At 43.0% G+C, this 12994-nt stretch overlaps 1 protein-coding gene across 2 annotated transcripts in view; it reads left to right on the forward strand.

The window, feature by feature from the left end:
* The window catches only part of LOC142484090 (protein hinderin-like), a 178816-nt gene extending 175582 nt beyond the window's left edge, over window positions 1-3234 (forward strand). For both annotated transcript variants that reach the window (XM_075584024.1, XM_075584016.1), the window contains exon 11: window positions 297-3234. In XM_075584024.1, the coding sequence (XP_075440139.1) occupies window positions 297-522 (226 nt within the window). In that variant the 3' untranslated portion in view covers window positions 523-3234. The remainder of the gene's footprint in view (window positions 1-296) is intronic.
* Window positions 3235-12994: the final 9760 nt, after the last annotated feature.

Consider the following 12994-nt stretch of genomic DNA (forward strand, 5'->3'; position numbering starts at 1 on the left):
ACATGTTGGTCAAAGCCGCGACCAACAAACCACGCTCCCCATCATGCTTTTGCTAGTGCCATCACCAACAAGTTACGGTGGTCGGTGAACACGACACCACTTAGCCTGTCGTGCAGGGGGGAGGTGGATCGGAGAGCATGTAAGAGCGATGAGCATGGGGTGGGTGGGGGAGCAAGGCGTAGAGCTCGGGTACTCATCCCTCTGGCACACTCAGTATGGAGAGTAGAGGTGGGCTAAGTTCTGTGCTGAAACTCTACAATTGCTTTGTTCACTAATGCTCTGATATTATCTTTAAGGTACGAGACTTCACTCATCGACATGCTGGAAGCGATAAGTCCCATCTCTAACCAAAGACAGCCACTGCAGTACAGAGAGACGTATGACCTCCGCATCCTGAGCCCAGCGCCCAGGAGCCACCACAGGTCTTCCAGGCGGCCCGTGACACCAGCTTCAAGAGGGCGGCCACCCGCTGAGGATCCGGAAGAGAGCCGCATGCTGGATGAAATCTTCTTCATTTGCTGATCATCTTTGTACAGTTCCTACCTCTCCAATGCCAGAGGGACCTGAGACGCATGATATAACTTTGTAACAGAGGATTAATACTGAACTTTAATGCAGGGTATTTATCGTACAGCTTTGCTATGCACAGTATTTATTGTATAGTTTTGCTATATAGAGCAAGTACAGCTTTGCACTGCAGGGCTAATACTGTACAGCTTTGCACTGCAGGGCTAATACTGTACAGCTTTGCACTGCAGGGCTAATACTGTACAGCTTTGCACTGCAGGGCTAATACTGTACAGCTTTGCACTGCAGGGCTAATACTGTAGAGCTTTGCAATGCAGGGCTAACACTACAGCTTTGCACTGCAGGGCTAATACTGTACAGCTTTGCACTGCAGGGCTAATACTGTAGAGCTTTGCAATGCAGGGCTAACACTACAGCTTTGCACTGCAGGGCTAATACTGTACAGCTTTGCACTGCAGGGCTAATACTGTAGAGCTTTGCAATGCAGGGCTAACACTACAGCTTTGCACTGCAGGGCTAATACTGTACAGCTTTGCACTGCAGGGCTAATACTGTACAGCTTTGCAATGCAGGGCTAATACTGTACAGCTTTGCAATGCAGGGCTAACACTGTACAGCTTTGCAATGCAGGGCTAATACTGTACAGCTTTGCACTGCAGGGCTAACACTGTACAGCTTTGCAATGCAGGGCTAATACTGTACAGCTTTGCAATGCAGGGCTAATACTGTACAGCTTTGCAATGCAGGGCTAACACTGTACAGCTTTGCACCGCAGGGCTAACACTGTACAGTTTTGCAATGCAGGTATATAACACTGTACAGTTTTGCAATGCAGGTATATAACATCGCTTTGCTGGGTTATGATGTGTGTCAGATCTCTGGCATTGGATGGGTTAATGGAGAATTTATTTGAGAATCTGTCGTGTGTGTATATATATATATATATTTTAATTCCCTGCAGTGAGTTTGTTTACACTTTCATGTCACTAATGGTATTAACTTATTGCATTGGAAGCCGTGTTTTTCTTCTTTGCTCAGTATTGCAGCTTCCGATATAAATTGCACAATCAGGTTACAAGCAAGATTTCCCAGCTATGCCTTAATGCCCAAGTCCCACAGATCCTTACATATGTGAGAGAGCACTCGCCCAACTAACACGCTCCCACACATTTCTTATGGGTTGTTCGATAATTTGATAGTTTTTCAATATAAGGCCAGATAGCTTCACTCTGAGCCGCAATAACCAGTAATAAGGGGTAAGTAATAGCTACCCTCGATTGATGGACAGATTGCTGCGGCAAGAATAAAGGGGTGATTTTATAAAGTGATATTACAAAGAAGTCCAGTTAACCCCTTCAGCACTGAAAGGACCTGTGTCCACTTACTTTTCTCTGCTCTGGAAGTGTTAAATTCTCATCTTCAGAAATGGCCTTTTCTTTTTCTATTTACTGCGTAACATTAACTTGAATTCTGAATTTCTCAAATAGTTTTTGATGTTGAATTATTACTGTAAAATACAGTTTTTTTGCACAGTGTCAAAGAAACGGGTGTTGGGGACGTACACTACGGAACAGTCACGGTCACGTTACTGCTGCGGTGTATTTGCATGTATAATTACTCATTGGATACAGGTTGCAGCTCTGACCACATTATAGTCAATAATAACTGTCCTGTCCACATGGTAATTCCATATGTAATGCGGTAGTGCGTTGAACATATGTGATGTGCAATTACAGTAGTTACACTTGCATTACTTTGTAGCAGAATGAATGGTTGGGTAGATATGATTATTTTTGCGGAGCAACTGGTTTAAACTGCAAGCTGTCAAAGCCACTCATCTTACATCTTTACTTATGGAAAGCTTCGAGGCATACTGCACATCTAATAATCCCCGCGCTGCCAGAGAGACGCCTTTTAATGCATGCCGGGATCCCTTGGCAAGGAAGAGGTTGGGCAACAATCTTTTCTAATGCTAGTTTGTTAAAATGATGTCGCCACGGCACACCTGCATACTGCAGCAAATCATGTTAACGTAAAGTCGCGCTCACTTGAAGGAGCGGTTCTCTCCTCCTCTGGGCCCCCGGGTTCAAGAGATATAGGTGTTGTGGGTTCATTCCTGGTAAATTAAAACGCCGTCGTCACGCAGGCCTGTAGGAAGCCACGGCGGCTGGCGTGGCGACTTCCTGCTGTCTTGCATAGCACAGGAGCTTTATACATGTATTTTGTTTCCCTTGGAGGGGATGCTATGGGCAGTACCTTTTGTCAGTAGGTATCGCTTGGGGCTTAAAGGAAATGAACATGTTTCAGCTCTGGGGAATCCCTGCTTCCCGTCTATGGGAAAAGGAAAATGAGCTGGGGACTGCACCTTTAATAGGAACTGGTCATAGTTTCACAAAGTGTAAATGACCAATAAACACACATACTGTATAGCACTAAATACTCCTACAGTCCTTAATGATCATGTGTTTAGATGAAGAACATTTTGGGTAATATTACTGATCCCTCATTGGATGAATTAATGCATACTGTGCTCACTGTAATGTACCTCCTTGTGAGATGGATTAGTGTCTCATTTGCTGCAGTATTTTGGTGTGGATTTGAAACCTTGTTTTTGCCTACATGACTTGAGGGGGACTTCAAGATTACCTGTGCATCCTCATTTACTAATATTTTAGAATAAAAATTTGTCAACAATTTTCTAACTTTTTAATGTGGATTTGCATTATATGTGTTTTAGGTATTTACTGTGAGTTTTTTTTTTTTAACACTCCACAATTTTGGCTAACAAAATATTTTGCTTTATACAATACTTACCCCTCAAATTATTTCATCAGTGTTCTTCTAAAGCATTGCAATAAAGTGTTACCAACCAACAGTGTTACTGATTCAAGCAGTATATACCATGCTACTGTTACCAACCAACAGTGTTACTGATTCAAACAGTATATACCATGCTAGTGTTACCAACCAACAGTGTTACTGATTCCAGCAGTATATACCATGCTACTGTTACCAACCAACAGTGTTACTGCTCCAAGCAGTATATACCATGCTAGTGTTACCAACCAACAGTGTTACTGATTCAAGCAGTATATACCATGCTAGTGTTACCAACCAACAGTGTTACTGATTCAAGCAGTATATACCATGCTACTGTTACCAACCAACAGTGTTACTGATTCAAGCAGTATATACCATGCTAGTGTTACCAACCAACAGTGTTACTGATTCCAGCAGTATATACCATGCTACTGTTACCAACCAACAGTGTTACTGCTCCAAGCAGTATATACCATGCTAGTGTTACCAACCAACAGTGTTACTGATTCAAGCAGTATAGGCCATGCTAGTGTTGCCAACCACTATAGGCAAGCAGTATAGGCCATGATTGTGCTGAAGATCGAAGCAGGATATGCAGTACCATGGTCATGTTACCAACCAACAGTGCTACTGATATAAGCAGTTTATGATATTGGCTGTGTTGTTTGGTTAGACATAATTGCCTTCGCTAAAGTACTATATGAAACCGCCTGGTGTTGTGAGTTGTGGAGTCTGTGTGCTCAGGTTTTTATTATGGTATAACATTTAAAATTGTATAAAAAGCTTTACATTTCACTATAAACTTGTTTAAGTAGAAATTATTGCATTAAAAAAAAATCCAAAATGCATAGAAACATTTAGCTTTAATGCACCGATTAACCACTTCAGCTCTAAATATGTGGCTATATTCTATAATGTGCGGACCAGCAGGACAATGTTGCAAGCCTCTCTGGTATGCATGTCACAGGACACCAGGGCAATTTACACCAGGATTGCGTACGCCAGATAGGACGAAGGAGTTAAAGCCGGTTTATTGTGTCCAGAGTCAACAGGCACAATGCAATACAAAATTATAGCACAAACCGGAAGGAATCCTAGCTAGCTCAGTGCTGGGCACCGTTTCAGTAGCCTTGCACATGTCGGCTTCCACACTGCAGGGATCAGGTCCCTTAAGACCACAAGGATGCTATTTGCTGAATAGCACTTTCAAATCCCCCTCTCGCCTGGTCCCCGAGCCTTGTTCTGGGTATTTCCAGCAGAAACCTCAGAGATGCACCAACTAACTAAAACCAGAATAATATGTGGCACTGAAATAGACAGTGCTTTACATAGATTTCGGCCTCCATCTGGAACCATGCAGGGGAGCTATGTGTGGGCCAATCACAGAGCAAGGGATCGTCTGTGATGGACCGATCTGGGCTGTGGGCGGTGACTACTAGGGGCCGGCTTAAGTGTGGAACATTCTAACGGCCCAATGGAAATCGTGCCAAGAGGCCCCCCCCCCTGATATCTTCTGCAAAGAGAGGCCCCTCAGAGTGGGTTGAACAAAGGCTCAGCTCTTCTAGGCACTTTATTCAGCGCCCCTCCCCACTCCAAACAATGTCTGAAGCACTTCACCTCCCGACATTTGGATAACACACCCCAGATTCCTTTGTGTGCAGGCTGGCTAAGTGAATAGCTCTGCCTAAATACGGCTGCGATATTCTGACTGCGGCACCAAGAACATAAAGGCTGGCTATATCCGTATTCCTTTCACAAAATAGAAGTTGCATTAAAGGGGCGGCTTCCCCTGCATGTTTGTACTTTTTGTAAAGCACTACTGCTGTACAATAGGGCATCTGTTTTCAGTTCTGGATTATTTTTCCCTGCTCACTGTAGTTTTATGACACCTCTCACTTAGTAACATCCGTAGACCTCAAAAAACCTTACCTGAGAAGATTAACATACAACAATTCTGATCATAACCTTTGTAGTCTGCATGGAAAACAGCTCTGTGCTGCCTAACAGAGTGGAAAAAGCGAGAATAAACCAGGGGTTGCCATGTAAACACTGCAGGATTTAAGACTTTTCAAATGTAAAAGTCATATTGGTAACTGCCCCTTTTAATGATCATGTAATATTTGAAAGAAAGTCTGTTGCACTGAAACTTTATTTTCCTGGGACTGCCCCTAAACTTCCTATGCCAGCACTGAATGGGTTATCTCATCGTAATATTATGGAGCCTTCACTATTCCTCTGCAGTGCGCTACAATGTGACAGGCAAAGAAACCACCGCACACTCCCAATCTGACTGCACTTTAATACATTCCCAGGAATGCCATCAACAGCTGCTCGCTCTAACATTGTGTTCCTAAAGAACTTGGCTCTGTATGCAGGCAGCAGGTTTTCAGGTGACTCAGCTTGATGCTGTAACCGGTGAGATAACATTCAGGGAGATAGTAACACTGTGATAATAAAATACAGGGTGGGGGGGGGCTAGAATTGTAGGAGAAAGGGAGAATCGGAGCTGCAGTTGTACGTGTGTGTATTGTGACAGAACTAAACCAAGGTGCTCTCATCGGAAATAAAATTAAATAAACGGTAATACTACCATATATAACCCAACTCTTACATGCACCAAAATATACGGTGCACTTCCGCGGTGTCAGGTGTCCGCTGCTCAAACCACAAGAAATCTTCCCAGGATCCCCAAGACAGAGAAAAAACAAAACAGGTGAGCGCAGGATAAACAATCTTAGAGCCACTGGAATAAACACTGAACCAGTAGCTAGATGAGTGACACACACAGAAACAGACTTCTACGGCGGCCACAGAGGGTGAAAAAGGTCCAGCAAATACGAGCAACGCGTTTCGCCAAACTTGGCTTCCTCAGGCTCTTTTAATAAACTGTATTATGCAGGTAGGGGTTTAAATACCCTCCATTTCTAAATTGCTTATGATCCTTCAGCTGGATTGTCTTAGAATGTCTCATGACGGAGTTTCTTCACATTATCCACACATGACTTAGTTGTTACACATTAGTGCGGCGCAGAAAGCAGTGTTTAGAGCAATATTTTAATGCTTATGGGCTATGCGTGACGTGACTGAGCGTGCGCTGCCTCTCGCCCCCCTCCTCTTCCTCTCAACCCCTCCTCTTCATTTCTCACCCCTTCCTTCTCTTCCTCCCACCTCTTCCTCTCACCCCCCTCCTCTTCCTATCTCACCCCCTCCTTCTCTTCCTCTCACCTCCCTCCTCTTCCTCTTATTCCTCTCTCACCCACTCCTCTTCCTGTCTCACCACCTCCTCCACTTCCTCTCACCTACCTGGCTTCGGTGGACAAGGGCAGCAGGCGGCGGTGGAATAAAAGGAGGACCACGGGAGCGGAGCAGAGGAGGAAGACAGTGGGTGGCGGGAGAAGAGGACTGCGGAACAGGGCGGCACAGGAGGACTGCCCGCAAAGAGCGCACCTCAGCGGTCCGACCACAAGTTTTAGTGACCTCCTTTTGTAGCGTACCCCTATGAAGATCACAAGGATGATATTAAGATAACCCCAAAAATTCAATAGGGGGTTGTTCCCCAATTTGGCGGGTTACCTTGGCAAACATGTTTTTGATCACCACATGGACTGTCCCCTCTTGCAAGGCACTAACCATGCTATGTGCTGACGGGGGGGATTTACTTTCACAGTATAACCTACAGTATACATGTCGGGTATCAGTGTACTTATGGGCCGCAGGGCAATAATTTTTAGTATTCCTTTTCATGATTACACTGAGCCTGTGTGATGAATTTTAATGCAAAGGCTGAAGTCAATGTTAATGTATGGGGTAAAATGGAATGACCACCGTTTTCAACAAAAATTCATGGCCACAATGTTTGTGGAGATGTTACCCATGTTTAAAGTCCTCGAAGCATGTATTTTCAGAAAATATATACTTTCATGGGAGTAGTTTTATGATAGAGGGTACTTTTGCCTTGCCAATCAATAATGGCAAGCACCTTCTGGCTAGGCAAAATGTAGCCATAAGAAGTTTTACTAATGTGGCGTCTCTATTTGCCAAAACAGCACGGAAATATATAATATATACGGCAAAGGGAAGAAAGCACACAGTCAGTGAAAGGGTTAATAAACACTAGGTAAATATTTACTCTGCCTATCCCTATTGATACTGCACCACAGATCTTCAATCCCACACCAGGTTGAGAAATTGATCATATGTAGCACTGTTTCCTCCACCCTCTGGGAGATACACAGCCTATGCTACCAAGTGTGTGGTGCAAATACCTGTTAGGGTCAGGAGAGCCGAGTCTGATCTGCGATAGTGGGAGATCAGGATAAGCTTAGGGTCTTCCCTGAGCTCTTCTCGTGGTACTTAGCGCCTCCAGCAGTAGTGGGCTCCAGGGTGTTTGGAGGTCAACCCCCACTATTGCATTCTTCCTCCCTCTGCCCAAGGACTGATACTTAGACAGAGGTATAGTATGAACAGGATATTTATTGGGGACATCCACTGCAGATCTTCTTACTGCAATACAAGGTCTCAGAGGCTCCATACCGCTGGATGGTGCTTTGCCCCTTGTACTATAGGGCATCTGTGGCTGAATCAGATGTTCCCCCAACCCAAAGGCTGGAGGTGAGCACGTTCATCCCGCCATGGGAGACTGATCGCTCTACTGCTTCCTCTCTTCTCCATAGCAGGAACAGTACTGACTCTAAATTTAGCATTCCCCTAATTAGGACAGAAGGGGCAGGCTTATTGTCTATACCTATCCCTGATAGGTTTACACAGGCCATGAGTCACCACCTTACTCCTGTCCATCATAGAGGAACATGGATGGAGTCATAAACACATAAGATTAACCCCTTATAGGCTGCAGCTAGCAGGACTTACATAACAGGGCGGGGAAAGATAGGCAGAATGACATACCTTGTTACACATATGTAAAAACTTCCCGGTGCCCACGGTGGAAAAAAATATATAGTGTACTATGTTTGAACCCAATTTGAAACTTGAATAGGCCAAACTTGACCTTTCATTCAAATTGGGTTCAAGCATACTATACTATATTTGGTTTTCTCTTTCTCCCTCACTCTCCTTTTTGCATCATGTTCAACTGAAACTTTATATATATATATAATATATATAATATATATATATATATAATATATATAATATACAGGGTCCCAAAGTAGTAACATTGTACAATACTCACACACAAATAGTTTATATATATAAAGGCGGGGTTGCAGACCTGCCTAAGACATGCAGATGAGCATACAGCTATATTTGTATATATATATATATATATATATATATATATATATATAGTATATACCTAAACTATTTATGTGTGAGTATTGTACAATGTTACTATTTTGGGACCCTTTATTGGCCAAAACAGCATATAAACATATACATACTGTATCTGGTATCAATGTACATAGGTAATGTGCAACAATATACTGTACACTTGTGGGTGGCTTTATTACTCTCCTCAAAGTTTTTTTGGCAAAAAAGTGTTATGGTAAGAAACATGTGTCTGCCATTATCCTATCACCGAAAACATTTATTTGTAACTGTGTACCATTTTGAAGAAAGGGAAAAAAACAACCTAATTAGTTCATATTCCCTATTATTCTTAACAAGCATCCACAAGTTGTCTGCCCTGAGATCGCTCGTTCCCCCGTTGGCTGCTAGATATCAGAGTTGCTCCCTTATCTCATTTAGAGTCTGACACTTCTGTTATTAAGCAAAGCGAATTAAGGGGTTTTAATTTTCATTTGTCTTGTGTATTACAGAAGTGGCACATGTAAGCCCGTTAGAAAGAAATAACAACAACACATTTCGCACAGGTGTGAGTTCTATGAGAGTAGAAAAATACCACAAGTGATTATTTTTCTTCTTCAATTTCTAGCCTTATCCAGCCTGCCAGTTACTGTATTGGATTCTGTGAACACTGAAGACTTGAGAAAAGTAACAATTGATTTCAGAAGGTGCCGTTATTGAGCCTGTGAAAGGCTCTAACTCCCCACATCTGCTCTTCTGGCTGTTCTTTCCAGCATTAAGTGCCAACACCAAGATTTTTTTTCTTTTCTTTCTTTTAGCAATTTCTTTCTTTGTTGCAATTAAGCTGTAATTATTATTATTTTTTTTCCTACTTAAACTTATGAAAATGCCTCGGCATAAACATCTCAACATCTTGCATGACTCAGAGCAGGGGTGTGCAAACTGGGGGGCGTGAGATTTTCTGGGAAGGGGGGGGGGGGGGTAAGACGGCGCTTACCGAGGCCCCGTGCTCTTCCCCACATCATTTTAATTCAACCCTCTGGAAAAGAAATGATCGAAATCACGAGGCGTCGTTTTCTCCTCTGTTCCATGCACACCTACAGTGCGTTCAGCAGTGCAACCACGATATAATTAAAGACAATACAGCAATGCCTTTATTTCTCTATAAAGCAAGTGTTCATCTAGCATTCCTAGTGGGTGTTAAAGAAGAAGACAAATGGGCTTATTCACTGAAGCAGGAGGAAGGTCTCTTCAAATGCTAAATCGGAATATCGGCTGAAAAGTTGTTGTTTGAAATTCGGTGTGGTTTCGCAGGTGAGCAAACCTCGCCCGATGAAGTGTTCACATGCTATTCAATAACGTGGAAATGTTGACAGGTGAAATTGTGCAATTGTTTCACTATACTCAGAGAGTGTGAGCGAGAGCACGCAAACCGTAATCTCTCTCACAACATTGTTTGACCTATTGTAGTCTACTTGTGGCAAGAACCGGCACAGACAAAAACTCACATCAAACACACCACTTCTAGCAAAAAGCTGTATGCAAATGAGGAGTTTTAGTAGCAAAATATTTGCATTTATAATTTAATGTGTTTTATACAGGAAGAACTGGTATTTATTGGTACAAATGGTTTTCCTTTTTGGGCAAATTTGCACTGTTTTTCTTGCACAATAATGAATAGGTCCCAAAATAAAGGAAAACTGAAAGCAGTCAGGCTACTGGTAGCATAAGAATCCCATACAACTAGAAAGTCTCCAGCTAGTGTACATCACCTAGAAGTAATAAAACAGACATTCATACAGTATACATTTGCTTGAAATACAGTACCAATGTTCTGCTCACTATTTGACCTTTAGCAGAAACATGCACGTCCCTCTGAAGGTCATATTGCTGTGCTCCAAGCAAGTCAATATGCAAGTCTGTTTTTACTTCTTTACAACTTACGATTGCACTGCAGTTGGCATTATCACAGCTTAGTGAATGAAGCCTTTGTCTGGACTAATGAAGTGCCTATACTGGGTATATCACCGTGTTAACCGTCATTGACTTGAGTGACTGGGGATCATGCTCCTATATCCTGCATCAATGCTTAAAGAATATTCCTCTTTAGCTTTACTAAACTTCGATATCGATATTGTTGTGTGTAATTGTTACAAATGAGAATGATTGTTTCCGGCACAGAGGCAAGCTGCAGTCTCAGGAACGTGGCAAACCCTGGCGCCGGAGGGTTCATGCAGTGGGGGAGCATGGACCTCCTGCAGCATGACTGCGGCAGACACTGTCTCCGAAGCAGCGGCTTTTTGCTTTTCCAGCCACGGCTCCGGAGAGAGAGTAAGTCTTGTTACATCTGTACATTTAACGACAATTGCCCATGTGCCTTACCTACCCCATACTGGCGTTATGCTGATCCGGTCTATGTAGATATAATGGCCAACGATAGACATAGGCAAGATACAACTAGCCAACCTAGAATGAATAGTAACATTCATAATATTACCAATGTTGAACTTCTTAATATATTAACCCTTTGGCCAGCTAGTTATGATATAAGCCATGACAAGCTGGCCACTTCGGTTTATAAAGGCTTAACATTTGCACATGAAGATGTTCTACTTTGTGTGTTTTATCAGTTGGGTGTGTATGTTAACCATTTTTGTGCCTGAAGGAATTCCTTTGCAATGAATTGAGGTGCACCTGACGAAGGGGCTGTGGCCCCTCAAAACGTTGTGTTGTTATTCATCATGCTCACTCTTCAAATACTTTCTGGGCAAGCTTCCCGCCTATCTGAACAAGCTCCTCACCACTACTACATGCAGCACTTATCTGAGATCTGACTACAAAATACTGTTCATGGTCCCAAGGTTCAGCAAAGTATCCGGCCGCTCCTCCTCTTACCGTGCACCTCACACCTGGAACAATCTACCGGAGACTCTCACAACCGCCACAAGTCAAAGTTCTTCCAAAACTAAAGCTGTCTCACATTTTAATCTGGTATGCAACTGTTACATATGCCAATAATATATATTATCTCTAACTGTGCATGCAATGTCTTGTATATAATGTATAACATATAACCCTGTTCACTTAATGTAACTATGTATTTGTAACCATTTGTCATCATAACTCTATGCCCAGGACATACGTGAACACGAGAGGTAACTCTCAATATATTACTTCCTGGTAAAACATTTTATAAATATATTAAGTAATAAAGAAACTTAAAAGTAAAACAAAAGATGATCTTTGTGCGGCGGAGACCTACATTTCTTTCCTCTGACTTCCGGCAGCCGTACTAACTTTTCTCCAGCCAGCACCACCAAATATGCAAAGACTGCTCCTAAAGTTACACAAGTGAGAACATTAGTGTCAGGATCGCCTAGACCTCCTGCCTAGCCATAGCTTCCTTGTCCACTGGGTGTGCTGCTGCCTTCTGTTGGCTCTTGGTTCCTCTGTCTGTCTTCTTGTTGCGACCTGTCTCTGTCCTTTATAGCTTGCTTCCTGTCTGTTGTTTTTGCCTTTGCTTGAAGTCAGACTCCTTATGCACATGCTTCTGATCCTGATCTGTTTTCTGTACCTGTATTATAGAAGTCTGTTCACAGTAAAAGCCCTTGCTGGTAATCTGGCTTGTCCCTGTTCTGTCTCTGGTTACAACAATTTTGGCCAAAAATGTCAAACTAAAAGACCATTTTTCTTAATAGATATTTATACATATATATTTAGGCACTGTACCGTGTATGAGATTCATTGGATGTGCTAAAACTGAGCTTTGTCTGTGTTTTATGTTCTGTCTCTGGTTTTAAATATATATTGCCATGCTCAGTAGCACTCCTCTGTGACACTCATATGCTTATATATATGTTGTGGTTATTTTGGGGGTTCAATAGGAGCTTGTTAGGTGTCCAGTATATTGTCCCTGTTTGTTCCTGTTCTCAGTCCCTGCCCCCAGACCTGTCCTTGCTCCCCTGTCCTGTTCCAGTCTCCTCGTTGCCGACCTCTGCTTGTTACCTGACTTCGCTACCTGCCGCCTGCCTCGGACCCCTGCTTGTGACCCCTACTACGCTCGTGCTGTTCCGGGCCACCGAGATCCTACCCGCCACAGGAGTCTCCCGTGACAATTAGCATCTTAAGATATTATTTTCTGGTGAGTAAGGAGAACTGTGTCATTGCTCAATTTTGCTGGAATTGTCATGTTCTTCTTAAGAGCTTTGCACACATTTTCTCTACTTTTTCACAAGCTCCTTTCAAGATTTCAGTTCTAATTCCATCTTCCTCGGGGGGCCTCCCCATTCGTCATGGATTTTATTACCTTCGCTACTTCTGGAAGGGCACATGGCCTGTCATTGGTAGTTTCTTCTCGCCCGTCATCTGCGTGATTGTGCCC

This window comes from Ascaphus truei, chromosome 1 (genome assembly GCF_040206685.1).
Source record: "Ascaphus truei isolate aAscTru1 chromosome 1, aAscTru1.hap1, whole genome shotgun sequence".
Classification (NCBI taxonomy): Eukaryota; Metazoa; Chordata; class Amphibia; order Anura; family Ascaphidae; genus Ascaphus; species Ascaphus truei.